Raw genomic sequence first — 20,731 nt, 5'->3', positions numbered from 1 at the left:
AGAAAGTGAGGTCTGCAGATGCTGGAGATCAAAGTTGAAACTTTATTGCTGGAACAGCACAGCAGGTCAGGCAGCATCCAGGGAACAGGAGATTCGACATTTCGGGCACAGGCCCTTCTTCAGGAAACGTCGAATCTCCTGTTCCCTGGATGCTGCCTGACCTGCTGTGCTGTTCCAGCAATAAAGTTTCAGATTGAGATTATGACAGGAGAAGCATTTCCTGTTGGGGAATGAGAAAGTGCCTGGTTGTGACCATATCAGGTCCTCGGGCTACTGTTTCCTTCAGTAATTTTTATGACACATTATGGAGTATATCAGAAAGAAAGTACATAGGACGGCTCCTGACTTTGCACAATGGTGTAAGACAAGTGACAGTGGGTTGGCCCTTGATTTACAGCTCAAGGAAATCAATGGAAATAAAGATGGAAGAGACATCCGGGTCCACAATGAGCCATTTTACATGATTGTACAAGGTCAAAATGAGAGTGTGTACAAGAAGGCCATGAATACGTAAGCTGGCCATCACCCTTCAGTCTTTAGCAATCTGCTTCTACTTAATTTCTTCTTCTACCAAACTCTAGCAAACCAGCTCCTTGCTGAGTCCTCCGTTTCTTTCCCAGCCTGCAGTGTGAGCTCAAGTCATACAGCATTAATGATATCAACGCTCCCTGCACACAGGAGAGAAACTGAATACTTCCCACAGTGTGCCGGCTGTGTGTCAGTCCCATGATTGAAGGACACGTTTGTGTCACATGGCTTCTGCTGTTTAAATAAATTCATTCACCCACAAATGAAATTAGTCCGTAATGTGACTGTTCATCTTTACAGACTCTTGGTGATGACAAATCCACTCTTACTAATAAATTCGCAACACATTAATCACCAATAGCAACCAATGAAACGCAACTCAGAAATGGAGGCTAAGATTTGGGGTTACACTTGCACACAGAAAGGGAAAAAAAAACAGAAAAAACTTTTACATTTTTGGAATATTTCAAAGTGCGTTAAGCCAAATCAGAACTTTAGAAGTATAGTCATTCGTGTAATGTAGGAACTCTGCAACCAATTTGTACCCAGCAAGGTCCTATAAACTGTACTTTGATAAAGGGCTGATTAACTGTTTCAGTGATGCTGGTTAAGCAATTGGATAACTTTGCTACTCTTTACCCAAAATTGCATCACAGAATTGTTTGCAATGACCTGAGAAAGTAAACAGGGCCAAAGTACAAAGATGGTCACATCCAATACTCAGCACCTCTGACAATGTAGCTCTCCCTCAGTACTGCACGTGGGTATCAGCCTGGCCTACATGCTCAAGGAACAGGATTTGAACTTTTAACTCAAAAGGTAAATCTGACTGCAATGAAAGCGCATCTCGGATGTACGTGCACACTCCTAATGGGCGAGAAAGGAATATGGAGCCGGTAAAACAATAGCAACATTCCCTGCTCCATTTTGCAATGGGTTTTGGCAATTAATGCAGTTCCCAGTGGTCTTATTGTTAAATGTAAATCAGGGCTCAGTGTGGTACAGAGAGGTGTTAACCGGGTGAAGCCACAGGCTGATTCAGGCTCAACAGTGAAAGCGGTCTGCTGTAATCACAGCTAAGCGATCTCATAATCAGCCTCATCATGTTCCATTGTGACCAGCAGTGAGTCAGTACTAGTTTAAAGGAGAAAGAGGCTCTGTGACCATTCCATGTTGCAATGCTGGAGGATCTCTGTAATGCTAAAAACTAGGTTGAAACCATCTTCAGCTGATAGATCAGAGTTGATAAGCCATCTTGGCATCATCCTGAGGTCTCCACTATCACAGATTCCAGTTCAGCCAAGTTGATTCTCTCTACATTCTAAAAAATGTGTTGCTGAAGAAGGGCTTATGCCCGAAACGTCGATTCTCCTGTTCCTTTGATGCTGCCTGACCTGCTGCGCTTTTCCAGCAACACATTTTTCAGCTCTGATCTCCAGCATCTGCAGTCCTCATTTTCTCTCTACATTCTATCAAGAAACTGCTGAAGGCATTGGATACAGTAAAGGCCATGCCCTGACAACATCCCTGCTGTAGTATTGAAGACTTGTGCTCAAGAACTAGCTGTACTTATGGCTAAACTACTCCAGTACAGCTATGACACTGACATCGATCCAACAATGTGGATGCCACTCAGGGTATGACCTGTCCACGAAACGCAGGACAAATCCAACATGGTGAATTACTACCCCATCAGTCTACCCATCAATCTTCAGCAAAGTGATGGAATGCCATCAAGCAGCAATTATTCACTAGAAACCCAAAGAAGATCGCAAGTGGTGATCTCAGCAACTCTGGCCCAGGGAAGGGGCTGAATGGATAGATTTTTAATTAGTTGATAAGGGCATGATGGACCAGGCAGTCCCCTTCAAGGTTGTAAGATTCCATAACTTTAATACACTCCAAGGTAGCTAAAAGACATTTTTACTCTCATTTCATTTCCGAGCGAGTAGAATCACAAAAGAATCTCAGCTTTAAGGGGTGAAAAAAAATTAAAGAGAGGTTTGTTTGTCGGGAGAAAGAATAAAGACGACAGCTGTTGTGAGCACACATTCCAGAAAGATTTCTCACTGCCAGATCCAGCCTCTTCCCACCACTTTCAAGTCCACCGATCCCTCAAACATTTTCTACATTTCAGTGTCGATCACTCCGTCTCTCTGGGGCCTTCTGAAAGATTGTAAACATTAATCACTGTAGCACTCACATAGCCCAAAGTCTGTCCATCCCCCTAACCACGCAGGCAAGGGCCACAGGACTCACTGTGGTAGCCTCGGAATAAAGAAATGGCAGAGGACGCCTGTCTCCAACCTAACTTCACCAAGTGCAACCGAGCATCATCATCAGTCCAAAGATGTGCAGGTTAGGTGGATTAGCCATGCTAACTTCCTCCACAGTGTCCAACGATGTGCAGGCTGGGAGAATTGGCTATGGGAAATGCAGGATTACAGGATAGGATGGGAAGGTGGGTCTGGGTGGAATGCTCTTCGGAGGGTCAGTGTAACTTGATGGGCTGAATGGCCTACTTCCACACTGCAGGGATTCAATGATTCTAAGTGCTATATTTGACAAATGATTTTCTTCAGAGATATGGAAACCTTGGAAACTGTGGTGAAGAACTACTGCTGGGGAAGCGTTTGACAGATAGCAGAGGCATGGTGCTGCGCTACAATGTGAGGTGTGGGAGGAATGGGTCTTGGTATGAGCTGCTCACTGCCTTTCAGCTACCTGCTCAATTTGTTCAGGATAATTGTGTGTCAGCCATAGCTCAGTCAGGCAGAGGCTCAGTCTCCACAGGACAGGTTAAAGCCGTTCATCTCGGCCAGCAGAGTCCTGAGCTTTGGAAGCTAAATGGTGGATGTACACGATCCTATCTCTATTTCAAATAACAGCAGGGAGTCTCCTATCCAAGATTTGTCCCTCAACAGACATCATTACAAAAAGGACTATCTTCTCATTTCTCATATTGCTATTTGTAGGATTTCCTGCTTAAACTTACAATAATCTGTTGTTCCCCATTAGTGGTATTCCCAGTCTAGGTGGCTTCAAAATATACAGCTTGCGTTGAGATCTGCTATTTTGACTTTTTTTTGTTGATGGAGCTGTCCTTGGTGCACAACATCTTGCTCCAGTGTAAGAACACCACAGAGCCCTGCCTTAACCCAGGGCCTTGGTCAGGCCAGAGGGCCACATTAACAACTTTCCACAGTCCTGTTCTGGCCCATAGGTCTGTGCTTTGCTGCCATAACAGCTGGTTCTTGCTGTTTTGAGTGGAGGTTCTGTCAAACCTTCGTTCAAATTGTCAGTGAGAGTTGTTCTCTTCCAACTGTCTTGTTTCAAACAGGACATGCTGACATCAAAACAAGAAACACAGAAACTACACTGAAATCTCACAAGCTAAAAACCTATGAAATGTTATGACTGAACTGACAAAACAGCGCAAGGTGAGAGGGGCAGAAGGTAGGACCCAAATAATTCATATCCAAATGTACCCAGTAATGAGATCGAGGAAAGACTCCATCACAGAATCGTACAGTACAGAAGGAGGCCATTCAGTCTGCCATACATTTGCTAGAACTTTTAAAGAGCTAGCTCCCTTTTCTTTTCCATAGCCGCCTACAGTTTTCCCTTTAAATATTTCCAACGCCCTTTTGAAATTCTGTTGAATTTGTGTCCACTGTCTCTGCCCTCCAACGTTTAGACATCACAAACTCATTGCATCAGGAGAAAACAGTGTGCCCATGTTGCCTCTGGCTGGTTTGCCGAAGACTTTAACTCTATCTTCTTGTTAACAACACTTTTGCCACTAGGAACCAATTCCTCTTTACTCACTCAGCCATGAATTGTTTGTGAAGCCTCTTTCTGCCCAGCTCTCCGTCAATGTTCTTTAGGAACAATGGTTACAGTGCCATTTTAAACCCAAAGGGAGAAATTCATTGATCCCACTCTCACAATGGGCTGTTCTATTCAAAGGGAAAAAGAGGTGGAGAACCAACCTAAGGGTCAACTTCCAAATTACATTGTTTTCTGATGAGCTTCCCACACAATCTCAGAGTTCTTTTAACTAACAGTTCTCTACATTGCAAACAGTTTGAATGTTGGGCTAAAAATGTACGCCCATTGGGGTGAAGAATGTCCCGTCAATGAGATGCAATAAAATCTCTCTCAGATTGTTGGCCAACATTTAACTATTGCATAACTGAGCCATACAGACCTTTACAGTCCCTGAGGAACAGCCTGCGCTCTATTAATTTAACTGATTTTACAATGGGGCTGCACAATTGGCCTCAAAAACAGAGTGGGAAATAAACATGGTTCCTTCTCCTGATCACTGTCCTGTAAGTGAACATTAGATGAGGGCAGTATTTGGTTCAGCTCAAGTGCTCCCCACTGTCAAGTACTCTGGCAGCCTTCTCTGTCTAGCACACATAGGAATGAGGAGTTATTGGATGAGGTTTGGCACCTGAGCGACTATGCTCTGGCAGAGAGTCAAATTGGCCTTTGGCAGCAGTACTCCGCGGTCTAGTAATCAATCCACATGAAATTCTAAAGCAAACCCAACATTCTCTCATATTGAAGTCAGCAGATTTGAAATGGAGGTCCATTCATTAAAGCTCATTTCCTGCTACGAGCAAAGACCAATTTGATCTCCAATACTGTCCAGACAATTGTGGGAGCTTTGGTGAATTTTAGCTTCATGAAGGTCCTGTGATATGCTGGACATAATGCAGCCCTCTGGGCATAATGCAACCCCATAATGAAGAAGGGCTTATGCCCGAAACGTCGATTCTCCTTCTCCTTTGATGCTGCCTGACCTGCTGCTTTTCCAGCAACACATTTTTAAGATAATGCAGCCCTCTCCCTATGTAAAGTGGTTGTGTTTATTATATCTATACAGTTTGCAGGTAAGAAACTGACCTTTGCTGAGGTTTCCTGAAACAGCTCCCTGGAGCCTTGTTGTAATTGTAGAACTAACAAACACAGAGCCCTGCACAACTTGTTGCTTATTCATTCACTATACGTACCACTAGATAATTGTTAAAAGCTTATCAAAGCTTTGACTGTCAGTGGACCAAACCACTTCCTTATTCATTCCCACAGTAAAGCAACCCAATAGATTTCAACCTCTCCCCATTCACTTCTATTATACACTGTCACTTTCTGATGGACAAAAACATGACTGGGAAGAGAGAATGGAAGGCCTCTATATCAGGGTTATTGAAGAGATTTTGAGGGTCTTGGAAAGCCCATTTATACACAGACAGAGTAAGCCATGAGGCCAAACTCAGCAAAACAGGTAATAATGACTCATTGGTTCATTTCTCAGGACAATGCCTTGACTAATCAGAGTTAACTTGCCTGGTTAGAAATTTAAACCATGCCTGGACGTTCATTGTCAATCATTGTAAACGGATACATTATCCATGGCAATGTCTCTTCTAATCAGACTCCACTTGACAACTAATCAACATTTTCCTCGCATGTGGAGTGAATGTTGGGGTTTTTTTCCCCTTAAATTGATAATCTTGTGAATTGCCCTGATGAGTGCAAGGTAAAAAGGTTTAAGGAAGTGTGTCTTTTTTTTCTAGCAATATCCAAGTCCTTACTCTAACAGACTTTCCAGCCTTGCTGAGACTGAGTAATAATGTTTAGTCTTGTTAGAACTAACATTGCCACAGAAAACAGAGCAATACAGTTTGAAGTATATCAGTTGGAAAATGTCAGCACCTCTCAGTAGTCAATATGGTATCTCTCCCTGTGTCAATGACGTTGAAAGTGCTGTGGTTTCTCTTCTTTTAGGAAAATAGAGTAATTATGATACAGGTGAAGCCATTCAGCCCATTGAGTCCATGTCAGCTCACTGTAGAGCAATCCTGTCAGTTCTATTCCCTGCTCTATCCCAGGACTCTTATAAAGTATTTTACTTCCTTCAGTATCCATCCAATGTCCTTTAAAATCATTGAAGAACTCCACTTCCATCCCCTTTGTAGGTAGTGGGTTGCAGGTTATTACCACTAACTAACAGTGTACATGTAAGATCCCCCTGCATCTCTTCTCAAAATCCTAAATTTGTGTCCCCTGGTCCTTATAACATCAGCTACTGGGAACAGTCACCAATTTTTAAACCTTTCCTAAATCTACCTCCATCTAAATCTTCCCTCAATCTGCTTTGGTGAGTTGAAAAAGGTAGTAAGATATGCTGATGCAACAGGCCCCCTAGAGTATAAAAGACCTATTGGATTGAATGCCTTATCACTGTGCTGTAGACTCTAGACACAACATGATGTTACTTGGTGAACTCACCTGGACTCGTGCCTCTGTGAGTTTCGTTCTCTGGGCTAACTCCTCTCTGGTGTAGATATCTGGGTAGTGGGTCCTCTCAAAGGCTTTCTCCAACTCCTCCAGCTGCTCTGCAGTAAACGTGGTGCGACTGCGACGTTGCTTTCGTTTCAGTGGGAGATCAGGCTCTGATTCCACGTCCGAGGTCCCGTCATCCAAGCGATTGCCTGTTGAGGAGTAAAAAGGAAAGAGTCAGGATTGTATGGGGTTCAAAGAATGACATAGGCAACTTCTTCCCTGAGGGTGTCTAGGGACCCAACCAAAATAAGATGGACCACAGACAGGGCCAAGGTTAGATTGAGGGACAGTCCAATCTATGGTGTTTCTAATCAGAGATAGATAGATAGATAGATAGATAGAAACTCCTCTTGAAGGCACAGTATGACTATCCTCCCATGACCTCTCATGGAAGGACCAACGTGGGCAATAGTAAAATATCAGGTAATTTCCTTGTAAATCAGGTGTAGTGTCAGGGGAAATTTCACCCCTTCCTTCCCATGCCATGGATACAATACATACTATTTACATGGCACAATATTGATACCATGGCAATGTTTCCTAGTTCCAAAGCAAGTCTGATTGATGTGACAGTAACCAGTGTCTCATGAACAATTGTTACTGAAGCAGTCAAGCTGTTCTGAGCCAAATCTCAATCCCAAGCCACTACCGGACCCAGTCTGACTGATCTAGAGGGAAGGATCCACTGGAAAACAGCGAGGATGAAGGAGCCAGTTTGAGGAATCAAGTACAAATGACCCTGTGTGATTGATCAATGCCCTTGATCCAGTGTAAAGCATCTAGTTTGAACCAACTCTTGCTGTTTCCACAAAAGCCATCCCCTCAATGGAGCCTCACTTTGATCCAATGTGATGGCTGTTGGAAAACACCAGCAGACTATAGGGTGAATCACACGTGAACCAGATCCTGACCTCAGGGTACAAATCTGGAGCATATTCCAGATTGGCAACAGGAAGGGGCTGATGGGGATTGTAGCCTTTACCATTGCCCAGCTGAGATCAGCCAAATTCAATCTGGACTGGACAGTCTGAGTCGAGTGTGGTGCTGGAAAAGCACAGCTCTTTCCTGAAGAAGGGTTTATGCTCGAAACGTCGATTCTCTTGCTCCTCGGATGCTGCCTGACCTGCTGTGCCTTTCCAGCAACACACTCTAGACTCTGATCTCCAGCATCTGCAGTCCTCAGTTTCTCCTACTGGACAGTCTGAATCTGGAATCTTTGAGTACATCAAACCTTCATGGGATTACAATCTAAGTAGAGTTACATCTCATTAAACAGAATCATTAAAATGCTGTCTGTCTCTCTCTCCAACAAATATGTACATTAAGCAATATTTTCTTTCTACAATTCTACAAAGATTAGACTGGTTGAATGAAACCCTGATGGGGTAAATGTCAGATCCAGCCCTTCTCGAATAATGAAGAGTATTTATTAATGTCATGGATTGGTTGCTGTAGGGCTCCTGTGCAGACCAGTCACTGCCTGTTAACATTTCTCAGCCTCACCATCAGGGTGATGCTGGAGGCTTTACCACATCAACAAGTTGTGATGAAGGGTTGTACAGCAATGATGAACCAAGTACACTGAATTCCTCTGATTCTTTCTCCTGAGTGTATCCTCTCTGGACTATGCTGTACCCTGGTGGATTACTGGGGAACACTTGGCCCCTGTAGCTGCCAGTGCTCCTGGTGTGGCAAAGGCAAGTCAATATCAGCAGGTTATTTGACCAAGTGAGGCATCACAACCATCCCACAGGCACATAGAACTCCCCACAGGAGTTTCTGGATAATGATCGAAAGAGGGAACCTTGGCTGATTTTCCCCTCCCTAACCTGGGGGCTCGTCAACTGCTAAACTGACGGAGATCACTAATTAAGAACTGGCAACACATCAAGCCTTCCCATCACCATAATATTATCTGTATAACACATACCCTTCACTTTAACATTGTGATATAACACACACCCCTCACCATAACACACTGATGTACACACTTTACTATAATAATCTGATATAACACACACCCCTCATTGTAGCACACTGATATAACATACACCCTTCACACTAACACACTATGTAATATGCACCCTTCACAGTAGCACACTGATATAACATGCACCCCCAGGATAACACATATAATTTGCACCCCTTACCCTAACACACTGATTTCACACACACCATAACACACGTCCCTCAGTTTAGTACTCTGAAATAGATATACATGCCAAACAGTAACATTGTACTCTATCACACACATTGTAAAATTAAACTTACCAGAAATAACAAATTGAGCATGAATTAAGAGAAAAATGCACATCTCTCACTTGAAGCCTTCCCAATGCGCCTCTCTCTTCGTCCGATTAATTTAAAAGTGCCCACAATGTCAGACTACATTCCCCCAACCAGTTAGAGGCAAGTCCATGAATCCTCTTAGTCTGAAACTCCCTTGTCCTGAAGACCAAATGTGAACTTGCTTCTACAGAACCCGCCACCAGGAGGCGACAGCACCTCCCTGCTCATGTTGATTGTTGCTGCTGATCTGCCCCCGTGTAAACTCGCAATACCCCGCTCTGAGCGGCTACCAGGATAAATTTGCAAGTTCGGTTCCTGTTCCCCTTTGACATTTCTTCGGAAAACAGCTGGAAGTCGCCAAAGATCAGATCCCTCTGTTACTTGCCAAAGGAAGCGAAATGAAAATTAGAAGCGAGGAGGCAAAGGGGTTAGAGCCTGGAGGATTAGACTAAAATATATAAGCAAAGGGCTTAAAATGTAACCGTCCTTCAAATTCAATTTGAGAGTGGCGAGGAAGCTGTAAACAATGTTTGCAGGTGTGATGTGGTCATTTGTGAGGCTGTGAGAGTGGAAAAATTGCAGCTTTGTGAAGCAGTCTACCATGAACAAATGTGTAAATTAGTGAGTAGAAGTCAAGCAGCCAGGGCACATTCTCCAATAATAAATCCAAACAAGCCCAAGCATCATTAGAGGGATGTCTATGCTGAAGGAGTTTGCTGCGGTTAGGATTAGGGAAAATACATTTCTTGGTAAATTGGGGGGGGGGGGGAGGTAGTGTGCGGAAATTGGGGCCAAGAGACGGAGCGAATCAGCGATCGGCCGTGAAGTTTAATTAAACAAGGTGTTAAGGGATTAGGTGAAACCGGTCATTAAGACCCACTCAGGGGCTACTCAAGAACTGAAAGATGCTGCTTCAGCTTGGAGAGGGAGTTGTGGACGGCTGGAGACATGTGGGTGCATTAATGAAACCAAATTACACAAGAGCCCCCCCCCCCCGTAACATCATCCCTGAGTCGGGTTTTGTCCTCTCAGGGTGACTGCAAGAAGCTCTGGCCTTCACTTGCTCGCTGTCCCAGGCTCTTCCCCCGCCCCACCCCGAGACAGTGTCTCAGGTTTCACAGCTGGTGCCGTTCCTGAGCTCAGGGGCTCACAAAACCCTGCTCTTGAAGACTTGCATTTATATAGCGCCTTTCCAGACCGCAGGCTGCCCCAGGAGTGCTTCGGAAGGAATTAAGTTTGAAGCCCAGTTGCTATTTCAAAGTAGCCGTCACTTTGTGTACAGCCAGTTTTCACAGTCGCAGTGTGTTAGGGGGCGTTGAGGGATAAACATCCAGTAGAGGGAACACAAAAGCCAAAAAAACTGGAGTTGTGAAAATAAAAAAAGAAACGTGCTGGAGAAACTCAGCAGGTCTCATAAAATCGTTGGGGAGAAAGCCGGTGATAATGTTACAAGCCCAAAATTACTTCCTCAAAACTCCAGATTTCGGAGAAGGGTTACATTGGATTCAAAATATTTACCATGTTTCATAAAAACCGAAAGAACTGCGGATGCTGTAAATCAGAAACAAAAACAGAAATTGCTGGAAATGCTCAGCAGGTCTGGCAGCATCTGAGAAGAGGAATCAGTAATGTTTCGGGTGGCGTGATCCTATGTTTCTCTCTGCACAGATGCTGTCAGACCCACTAAGTCTCTCCTTTTCTACCAGGGGTATCTCCGCTGTACTTTGAAATAGTCCGGAGTGGGGTGCTGGAAAAGCACATCAGGTCAGGCAGCATCCAAGGAGCCCGGCTCTTACCTGAAACGTGGATTCTCCACCTCGGATGCTGCCTGACCTGCTGTGCTTTTCCAGCAACACACTCTGGACTCTGGGCTCCAGCATCTGCAGTCCTCATTTGCTGCTGTACCTTGAAATAGTTCCATCGATATCCATCTGAGATATCAGACAGAGACTCGGTTTGACATCACATCTGAAAGGAAAGACAGAACTTCCAACAGTGGAGTACTCCCTCAGTATCACAGAGGAATATCATCTAGATTTTTATGTTTAAGTCCTCAACTGGGATGCGGACTGACTGCTACCAAATGAGCCACAACTGATCTCAGAGCGTGAGAACACAGTGGTGGAGTTGTGAGGGGGTCAGAGTGGGTGGGGTGGGGCCATGGAATAGCTCAGTGCCATTCTGATCAATGCTTCTCAGTTCAAGGTGCACTCATGAGGTGCTCCTTGAGTGTGAAAAGTTGGATCTCATTGGGCAAAAGAGGCCACAGAGGATGACGGTCTAGATGATGAGAAGCTCTCTGGTTTCAGGTCAGCATCACCGCAGTGGAAACTCACCTTGGGTGGGAGAACAAAACAGATGTCTTCAGATGAGCTACTAGTCCTGCTACTCAATCAAGAGATATCAATAGTTCCATTTCCATGCCAGAACCAGGATTTAGAGACATTGAAGAAAGTTAAACAATAATTTAGTAGATAATGTCAGAACTGAGAGAGTAAGCCCAACAGCAACCAGAGATACTGGCAGGGAAGATTGGACAGTCTCTCAAAACTGCCAGGGTGACCTGATTGAAGTCTTTATGATGGTGAAAGGAGTTGATTGGGTAGACGTGAGGAAGGTGTTTCCACTTGGGGAGTGACACCAGTACTAGAGGCTATAGATAGAATAAATGAAAGAGGAAATTCAGCAGTAACCTGGTTACTGTGATGGTGAGGAGAATATGGAACTTGCTGCAATGTGAAGTAGTTGAGGTGAATCATGTAGACACAGTTATGAGGAAGCTAGAGAAACAGTTAAAGCAGAAAGGATGAAAGATGTTGGGGGGGGCATGAAGTAAGGCTGCAAGATACGTTTTTGTCGAATGTCCTGCTCACTGTAAATAGCATGTTAATCTATCAACAGAACTAAAAATGAGGCGGTGTTTATAGTATAGCCAATATGATATAGCCCACATGACTGACCCCCCCCCCACTGACTTCACACTGCATCCCAGCTCAACAATTTATGTTTCTACTCAGTGAGGTTCTGCAGACAGAAAGAGTGAACTGTCACCTTTCATGTACTCTGTATTACCCTGTACCTAACCAGGAAACCCATCACTGTGCTGTAAGTGGGTCAGCTATCTCATTGGTTAGGGATACTTTATCCGGCCTGAACTAGCCAAGTAGTGTTTCCAGTTTTGGATCACTATCCAATCTGTGGAAGTTGGGCTGGAGGGTATCAGTCTCAGCTATGATGCCCTTCACGGTTGAATGCCTGATTAGAACTCACCATCATGTATGTAGAAGAAATTAGGGGGTGACTCGTGTCCTGGGGGAGTGAGGCAGCTTTGGGCATAAAACTGGAGAATAAAAATGGAGAAACCAAGTTGGGGAAAAGGGAGTTAAGTATATGCAGAGTGGGCAGATGATGGAGCTGACACCATTACCCTCTCACTCCAGTCTGTACAGCAACAGATGAAATGTCCATCAAACTCAGGCTCTGCTTTCCTTTCACATCTTCAAACCCTTTATCTTTACCAGTGTCTGACCTTACGGCAGGCTCAGAGCTAATGGGGCCTCAGTCAGTCCCTCGCCACATCTGTGAAATCTATTAAAGGCCTTCACTCCATATTCATTGCTGCAGGATACAGCCAGGGGGCCTGGGTAGGAGTGGACAGAAGGAGGTGGATGCAGACAGATAGAGAGAAAGAGAGTGTGGCAGAGGCAGACTGAGGGAAAGAAAGATATAATGAGGGGGACAGGGAGAAAAGAACAGAAACAAATGGACAGAGCCATATAAACAAACAGAAAGTGATAGATACAGACAGACATAGAGGTAAAAATAGGAGACAGAATAAGAAAAAGCGAGACACAGGAGACAGATACAGAGATTCAAAGATAGAGATGCGGATACAGAGAAAAAGGCAACAAGACAGAAGGAGAGAGTGCGAGAAGCAGGTCAGGTACAGAGAGAGGCAGACAAGCAGAAAGTCAGCACAGAGAGGTACATGGACTGGTGTGGAATCTGCAGGCTTTCTTGTTCATTATTTTCTAACTAAAGTTAGTGAGGAAAAAGTGGTGTGTCTGAAAAATTCTGTATTAACCCGGCACACAAACTTGCAGAAACTATCAGCGGACCAAAGTCCTAGTTTTAGACGTAAAAATCACTTCAGAAATCATCGGCATTTTAAAAAAAACCACAAGGAGCAGTATAAATTGTTTTTCTAGTGAAGTGAATGAAAACGCTCGAGTCTTTTATTTTTTGTGTTGATAATAGTTTCTTTTGAAGGATGGGGAATCAGGGCCTTCAACTGAGCAGTTGGACCTCCTCCCTTTTAGCACACAAAAACCTGGCACCATTTGGCTTTTAATAGCTCTTGTCATGTGTGCTGTGTGCACTCTGATTTTTTTGTCTCACCTAGGACAAAACAGAGGCCTGAGGACCCTTTCAGCGCTCTGCGGCCTGCACCTTAGGGGTCCATTAGTGAGTGAATACAGCACTGACAAACCCGTGCAACCCAATGTGATATCTATAAACGCTGACATATTTACTCGATGTGGTGCTCTGTGAAGGAAGGTGCTGGCTGAATATTAAAACATTAAGCAGCAGGGGGTGGGATCACAGGGTCTAAGGCTGTTTGAGGCATAACAAAGGTACCTGCTCTTCAGGCCTAGTGGCTAAGACAGGCTGTCATTATGACTGGCTCCGAGACCCTTTTCACATTTACTGCCTTTCCATTGATTTGTTTTTGCTTTTTATTTGAGGGTCGGGGGAGTTGTCGGTGTGGAGGAGGTTGGGAAATGAATGTTTAAAATGACGCTGTGAAATTTTTCTGCACTGGTAACCAGGCTTAGCTTTTAACCCCTTCTCAGCAGGAGCTTGGTTTGGCAGTTACAGAAGCAGAGCCAGGCATCTCGTTTGGTCAGGGAGTCGGTCTGGATGTACATTGGTGTAAGCAGGTTGGAACTGAAGCAACCTTGCATATCATCACTAACTTTCCTTCCCCTCCAACCCCCTCCCTCACCACCAATGACATAAAGTACCAGCTGCCAAGAATCAAAGGGTTAACAGTTTGCAGCTGAGTCCAGGACAATTCAATGATGGGACTTACACAAGTATTCCAGGGCCCCTTCATCTGCGCCAGAACTTGTTGATTTTAATTTGTTCTGAGTTCCCTTCCCTATCCACCCCACACAACACACACACAGACACAGTGACACACTCAGACATTAATAGACAAACACACACATACATCCAGACAGGCAGAGACAGATACACGCACACACACACACTCACACACAGGTGCATACCATAGACAGACATAAGCAGAGCTTGATGAAGTTATTTATGCTATCTTGGAATTAATGTCTACACTCTTGTCTTGTCACTTTCCTACTTGGGGAAGTGCAGCTGGGAATATTGCATGGAACTTGCAACAAAGAAATGAGGCTTTTCGGCCCATTAAATCAATACTGGTGTTTATGTTCCAGGCAAATCTTCTTCTGCCTTACATCCTCTCAACCCATCAATATATCCTTCTATTCCTTTCTTCTTCATGAATTTATTTAACTTGCTCTTAATTGCATTTTTGGTATTAACCTCAACCACTCCATGAGGTAGTTGTGTAACATTGTGGATAAAGAGGTTTCCCTTGAATTCATGATTTAATTTATAGGTGACTATTTTCCATTTATAGCCCCTTATTCTGGTCTCACCAGCAAGTGGAAATATCTTCTCTTTCTCTAACCTATCAAACTGTTTTATCAAATTAAATACCTCTATCAGATTAACCTTCCACCTTCTTTATTTAGAGCAAAGAGTCCCAACCTGTTCAATATTATCTAATAGATCTAAGCTCTCAGTTTTGGTATCGCTCTAGTAAATCATGTTTTGCACCTTTTCCAGTGCTTCTGTACCCTTTTAATACTATAGAGACCAGAACTGTTCGTAGTAATCAAAGAGTGATCCAACCACAGTTCAAGAAACATTTAACATAACTTTTCTGTTATCAGTTTTATTCTTCTAGAAATGAATCCCACTCACTTATATAATTGACCATTGCATGAAACCTGCACGTTTAATGATGTTTACAATTCTACGAACCTTAAATACCAATGCCCCAAAAAGTAAGCAGAACTTTTAAACGAGCTTGGATAGAATTAAATTTCATCTGCATTGAACCTTGTGTCTGGGTGTGTGTTCAGATATGTGAGTGTCTGCACCCGCAGTCCTTTTGATGATTTACAGATATATTAGATTACTTTACCCATTGGTGCCAGTGCTGAGACACTGGCATTCCCATTCATCTTTTTGTAACCCAGTGTTTTCTTTCTGTGTATCACTATTCCCTGAGCAGACATCAACCTCACTGCTGCTATCCACACCAAATTCCACTCACAGTCCAGACACATTCAATGAGCTGAGAATGTTGTCAACGATCCTGATGGATTTAGCACGGAGATCAAAAATACCAGCGTGCTCAATCTCATTTGGGGCAGTGAGCAGGGCGATGATATCAGTGTCTCTATCTCCTGCAGTGGGGAAGAGAAAATTAACTAGGGTCCTGATCATTATCTTGTGTCCCCACTGGAAACTGTGTATGTGTGTGCATGTAATTGAATGCGTGAGAGTGTGTATATCTGAGATTGAATGTGTGCGTGCATGTGTGTGTAGGGTTGTAATTGAATGCGAGTGTCTGTGTATTTTATTTATTCACAGGATGTGGGCATCCCTGGCCTCGCCAGCATTTATTACCCATCCCTAATTTCTCAGAGGGCAGTTAAATGTCAATCACTTTGCTGTGGGTCTGGAGTCACATGTAGATCAGACCAGATAAGGATGACAGTTACTTTCCCTCAAGGGCATTAGTGAACCAGATGAGTTTTACCTGACAATCATTGATTAGACACCTAATTCCAGATATTTATTGAGTTCAAATTCCATTAGTTGCTATGCCAGGATTTGAACATGGATCCCCAGAACATTATCTGGGTTTCTGGATTCATCGTCTATTGATAATCAATATGTGATTGAATGTATGTGTGTGATGGAATGTGTATGATTCAATATGATTGAATGTGAGTATGTGTGTGTAATTGAATGTGAGTGTGATTGAGTTTGTGTGTGTGGTTGGATGTGTGTAATTGAGTGTGTGTGCGATTGAATATCAGTGTGTACCACTGAGTATGAATGCATCTGTGTGCATGAATTTGAATGTGTGTGTGATCAAAAGTGAGTGTATATGGAGATGCGATAGGTAGACTATTAATCCAGAAACTCCGCTAATGTTCTGGGGACCCTGGTTTGAAATCAATGAAAAATATCTGAAATTAGGAATCCACTGATGACCATGAAACCATTGCTGATTGTTGGAAAAACACATCTGATTCACTAAATGTCAGGGAAGGAAATCTGCCATCCTCATCTGGTCTAGCTTACATGTGATTCCAGACCAACAGCAATGTGGTTGACAATCAATTGCCATCTGAAATGGCCAATCAAGCACTCAGTTGTATCAATTGTTAGAAAATCTCAACAAAGAAATGAAACCGGACAAATCACCTGGTATCAACCTAGGCACCAGAAAAGACAACAGCAGAAACTGCCCTGTCAACCCAGCAAAGTCCTCCCACTGATTACCACATACTATCCTCCCTCAGCTGATGAATCAATACTCATCCATGTTGAACAACACTTGGGGGACAAGGGCACAAACCGCACTCCATGTGGGGGATTTCAATGTCCATCAAGACTGACTGAGCTGCTATACTGGGTCTGGGGCGGATGGTGAGGGAACCAACAAGAGGAAAAAAAAACATACTTTGCCTCAACCTTATCAAACTGCTAGCTGCAGATGCATTTTTCCATGACAGTATTGGTAAGAGCGACTACCGCATAGTCCTCATGGAGATGAAGTCCGGCCTTCACATTGAGAATGACCTCTATCGTGCTGTGTGGCACTACCACTATGCTATGTGGGAAAGACTTCAACCAAATCCAGCAAATCAAGACTGGGCACCCATGAGGTGCTGTGGGCCATCAATAGCAATAAAGTTGTACTCCAGCACAATCTGCAACCTCATGGCTTGACATATCTCCCACTCAACCATTACCATCAAGCCATGGGATCAACTCTGGTTCAGTGAGGAGTGCTGGAGGGCATAACTCAATATGAGGTGTCAACATGGTGAAGTTACCAGATGGAACTACTTAAATGCAAAACAGCATAAGCAGCAAGTAGTACATAGAGCTAAGCAAGCAAACTTACAACCATCAGATCAGATTTAAGCCTGCAGCCCTGCCACAGCCAGTGGTGAAGGATGGTGGACAATTAAACAAATTACTGGAGGAGGAGGCTTCACCAATATCCCCATCCTCAATGATGGAAGAGCCCAACACATCAGTGCAAAAGATAAGGCTAAAGCATTCACAACAATTCTCAGTCTAAAGCGTCGAGTGGATGATCCTTTGTACAGATTTAATTACAGATTTAAAGACTGGCAATTGTACAGAAGACTTGTATTCCAGAACTTGCCACCCCTGTAGCCAAGCTCTTCCAGTATCATTAAAATACTGGCATCTACCTGACAACATGGAAAAGCGCCAGTTATATCCTATGCACACAAAGCAGGACAAATCCAACCTGGCTAATAACCATGCCTTCAGTCTACTCTCGATCATCAGTAAAGTGATAAAGTGATCAATGGTACTATCAAGCAGCACCTGCTCAGCAACAAGCTGCTCAGTGATGCCCAGTTCGGATGCCACCGGGGCAATTCGCCTCCTGATCTCATTACAACCTTGGTTCAAACATGGTCAAAATAGTTGAATTCTAGAGATGAGGTGGGAGTGACATTCTTTAACATCAGGCCATATTTGACTAAGTGTGGCTTCATTAGGGGGCGGCACGGTGGCTCAGTGGTTAGCACTGCTGCCTCACAGCACCAGGGATCCAGGTTTGATTCCAGCCTTGGGTGACTATTTGTGTGGAGTTTGAACATTCTCCCTGTGTCTGCGTGGGTTTCCTCCAGGTGCTCTGGTTTCCTCCCACAGTCCAAAGATGTGCAGGTCAGGTGAATTGATCATTCTAAATTGCTCATAGTGTTAGGTGCATTAGTCAGAGGGAAATGGGTCTGGGTGGGTTACCCTTTGGAGGGTCGGTGTGGACTTGTTGGGCCAAAGGGTCTGTTTCCACACTGTAGGGAACCTAATCTAATCCAATCTGAGACCAAAACCTATCACTGGGAATCAGGAGACACACTCTCATTGGTTGGAATCATACCTGGCAGATAGGAATATAGTTGTGGTTGTTGGTCAGTCACCTCAGCTCCAGGACATCTCTGAAGGAGTCCTTGGCCCAACCATCTACAGCTGCTTCATCAAAGTCAATCTTCAAATTCAACAAGTTCAGTCTTGGGCTGATATGTGGCAAGTAACATATGTGCCACACAAATGTCAGGCTATGACCATCACCAATAAGAAACAATCTAATCAGTGTCCCTGGAAGTCCAATGGTGTTATCATCACGGAATCCCTCACCATCAAAATCCTTGGGGTTACCATTGACCAGAAATCAAATGGACCACCACATAAACACAGAGCAGGTCAGACTCTAGAAATACTGTGGCAAGTAACTCACCTCCTGACTCCCTAAAGCTTGTGCATTATCAACAAACACAAGTCAGGAGTGTGATGGAATACTCCCCACTTGCCTTTGGATGCATCTCCAACAACACTCCAGCAGCTTGGGACAAAGCAGCCCACCTGATTGGTACCAAATCACCAAGCATCCACTCCCTCCATCACCGACACTCTGTAACAGCAGTGTCTACTATCTATAAGATGCACTACAGAAATTCACCAAAGCATCTTCCAAACCCACAATCACTTCCATGTAGAAGGACAAGAGCGGCAGATACATGGAACACCACAACTTGCAGGTTTCCTTCCAAGCCACTCACTATCCTGACTGGGAAATATATTGCCGTAGCTAAATTCTGGAATTCCTTCCTTAATAGCATTGTGGATTAACCCACAGCACATGGACTGCAATGGTTTAAGAAAGCAACTCATCACCACCTTCTCGAGGGAAGATGTTGTGCATTTCTGGATGTTCTGCTATTGAGTTCTTTTGTGGTGGTCTCTAATATTTTCCCAGTGACAGATGTCAGGCGAACTGGCCTTTACTTTTACTGTTTTTCAGGATTACTATCAGTGTATCCCCTTCAAAAAAAAAAGCTTTATTGCCCAAAGTGTGGTGGGAATCTGGAACTCATTGCCTGGAGGTGATGGAGGCAGAAACCCTTAGAACACTTGCAAAGTATTTGGATGTACGCTTGCGATGCCAAGACATGTGGGTGCTGGAAAATGGCATTAGAATAGTTAGGTGATTGCTTTTGATTAGTGTGGATTCAATGGGCCGAAGGCCCTTTTTCTGTGTTATAGATCATTATGGTTCTATAATTCTAAACTGGGGAGAGGCAATAAATGGTGGCCAGCCAGCAATGTCCACATCCTGTGAATGAATAAAAATAATGTATGATAGAATATGAGTACACATGTAATAGAATGAGTGTCTGAGTGATTGTATGTGCTTATGTGGTTGAGCGTGTATGTGTAATTGAATATGAGTGTGTGTAAAAAAGGGGCCCATTTGACCGATCGTGTCTCCACCAGCTCCCCAAAGCGTTACCCAGCTAGACCCACTCACCAGCCTTATCTTTGTAGCTCTCTAACTTCATCAGTTTCAAATATGTATCCAGCTCTCTTTTTTGAAACCTCCTATGGAATCCCCCTCCATCACTCTCACAGGCAGCGCATTCCAAATCCTAACAACTCTCTGATTAAAGAAGTTGCTCCTCATTTCACTCATAGCTCTCTTGGTGATAATCTTGAAATTGTGACCCCTAGTTACTGATATACCGACTAATGGAAACAGAATAATCTTCTTTACCCTGTCAAAATTGTTCATAATTTTGACTACCTCAATAAAGTCACCTCCGAATCTGCTCTGCTTTAAGGAGAATAAACCCAATCTCTCTAATCTTTCCTTGTATCTAAAATCCTTCAATCCTCGTATCATTTAGACATTCTTCTTTGAACTCTCTCTAGGGCATTACCATCCTCGCTTAAATAAGGTGCACAGAACTGAACACAATACTCCAACTGTGATCTGACCAATGATTTAATGTGGTGTAGCAACACTGCCTTTATACTCTATGCCTCTATTTATAAACCCAAGGAACCCATAAGTCTTCTTAACAACTGTTTAAACTTGAAAATGTGTTGCTGGAAAAGCGCAGCAGGTCAGGCAGCATCCAAGGAGCAGGAGAATCGACGTTTTGGGCATTAGCCCTTCTTCAGGAATGAGGAAAGTGTGCCAAGCAGGCTAAGATAAAAGGTAGGGAGGAGGGACTTGGGGGAGGGACGTTGGAAATGCGATAGGTGGAAGGAGGTTACGGTGAGGGTGATAGGCCGGAGTGGGGTGGGGGCGGAGAGGTCAGGAAGAAGATTGCAGGTTAGGAAGGTGGTGCTGAGTTCGAGGGTTGGGACTGAGACAAGGTGGAGGGAGGGAAAATGA

At 43.9% G+C, this 20,731-nt stretch overlaps 1 protein-coding gene across 4 annotated transcripts in view; it reads right to left on the bottom strand.

Moving 5' to 3' along the window:
• LOC122540354 (paired box protein Pax-7-like) overlaps positions 1-20,731 on the bottom strand; it is a 184,028-nt gene that overhangs the window by 97,457 nt on the left and 65,840 nt on the right. For all 4 annotated transcript variants that reach the window (XM_043675953.1, XM_043675954.1, XM_043675955.1 and 1 more), the window contains one exon: positions 6,829-7,031. In XM_043675953.1, coding sequence (XP_043531888.1) covers positions 6,829-7,031 — 203 coding nt within the window. The remainder of the gene's footprint in view (positions 1-6,828; positions 7,032-20,731) is intronic.

This window comes from Chiloscyllium plagiosum, chromosome 34 (genome assembly GCF_004010195.1).
Source record: "Chiloscyllium plagiosum isolate BGI_BamShark_2017 chromosome 34, ASM401019v2, whole genome shotgun sequence".
Lineage (NCBI taxonomy): Eukaryota > Metazoa > Chordata > Chondrichthyes > Orectolobiformes > Hemiscylliidae > Chiloscyllium > Chiloscyllium plagiosum.
The sequence above is the reverse complement of the archived record's forward strand: the minus strand, read 5'-3'. Positions and strand labels throughout refer to the sequence as shown.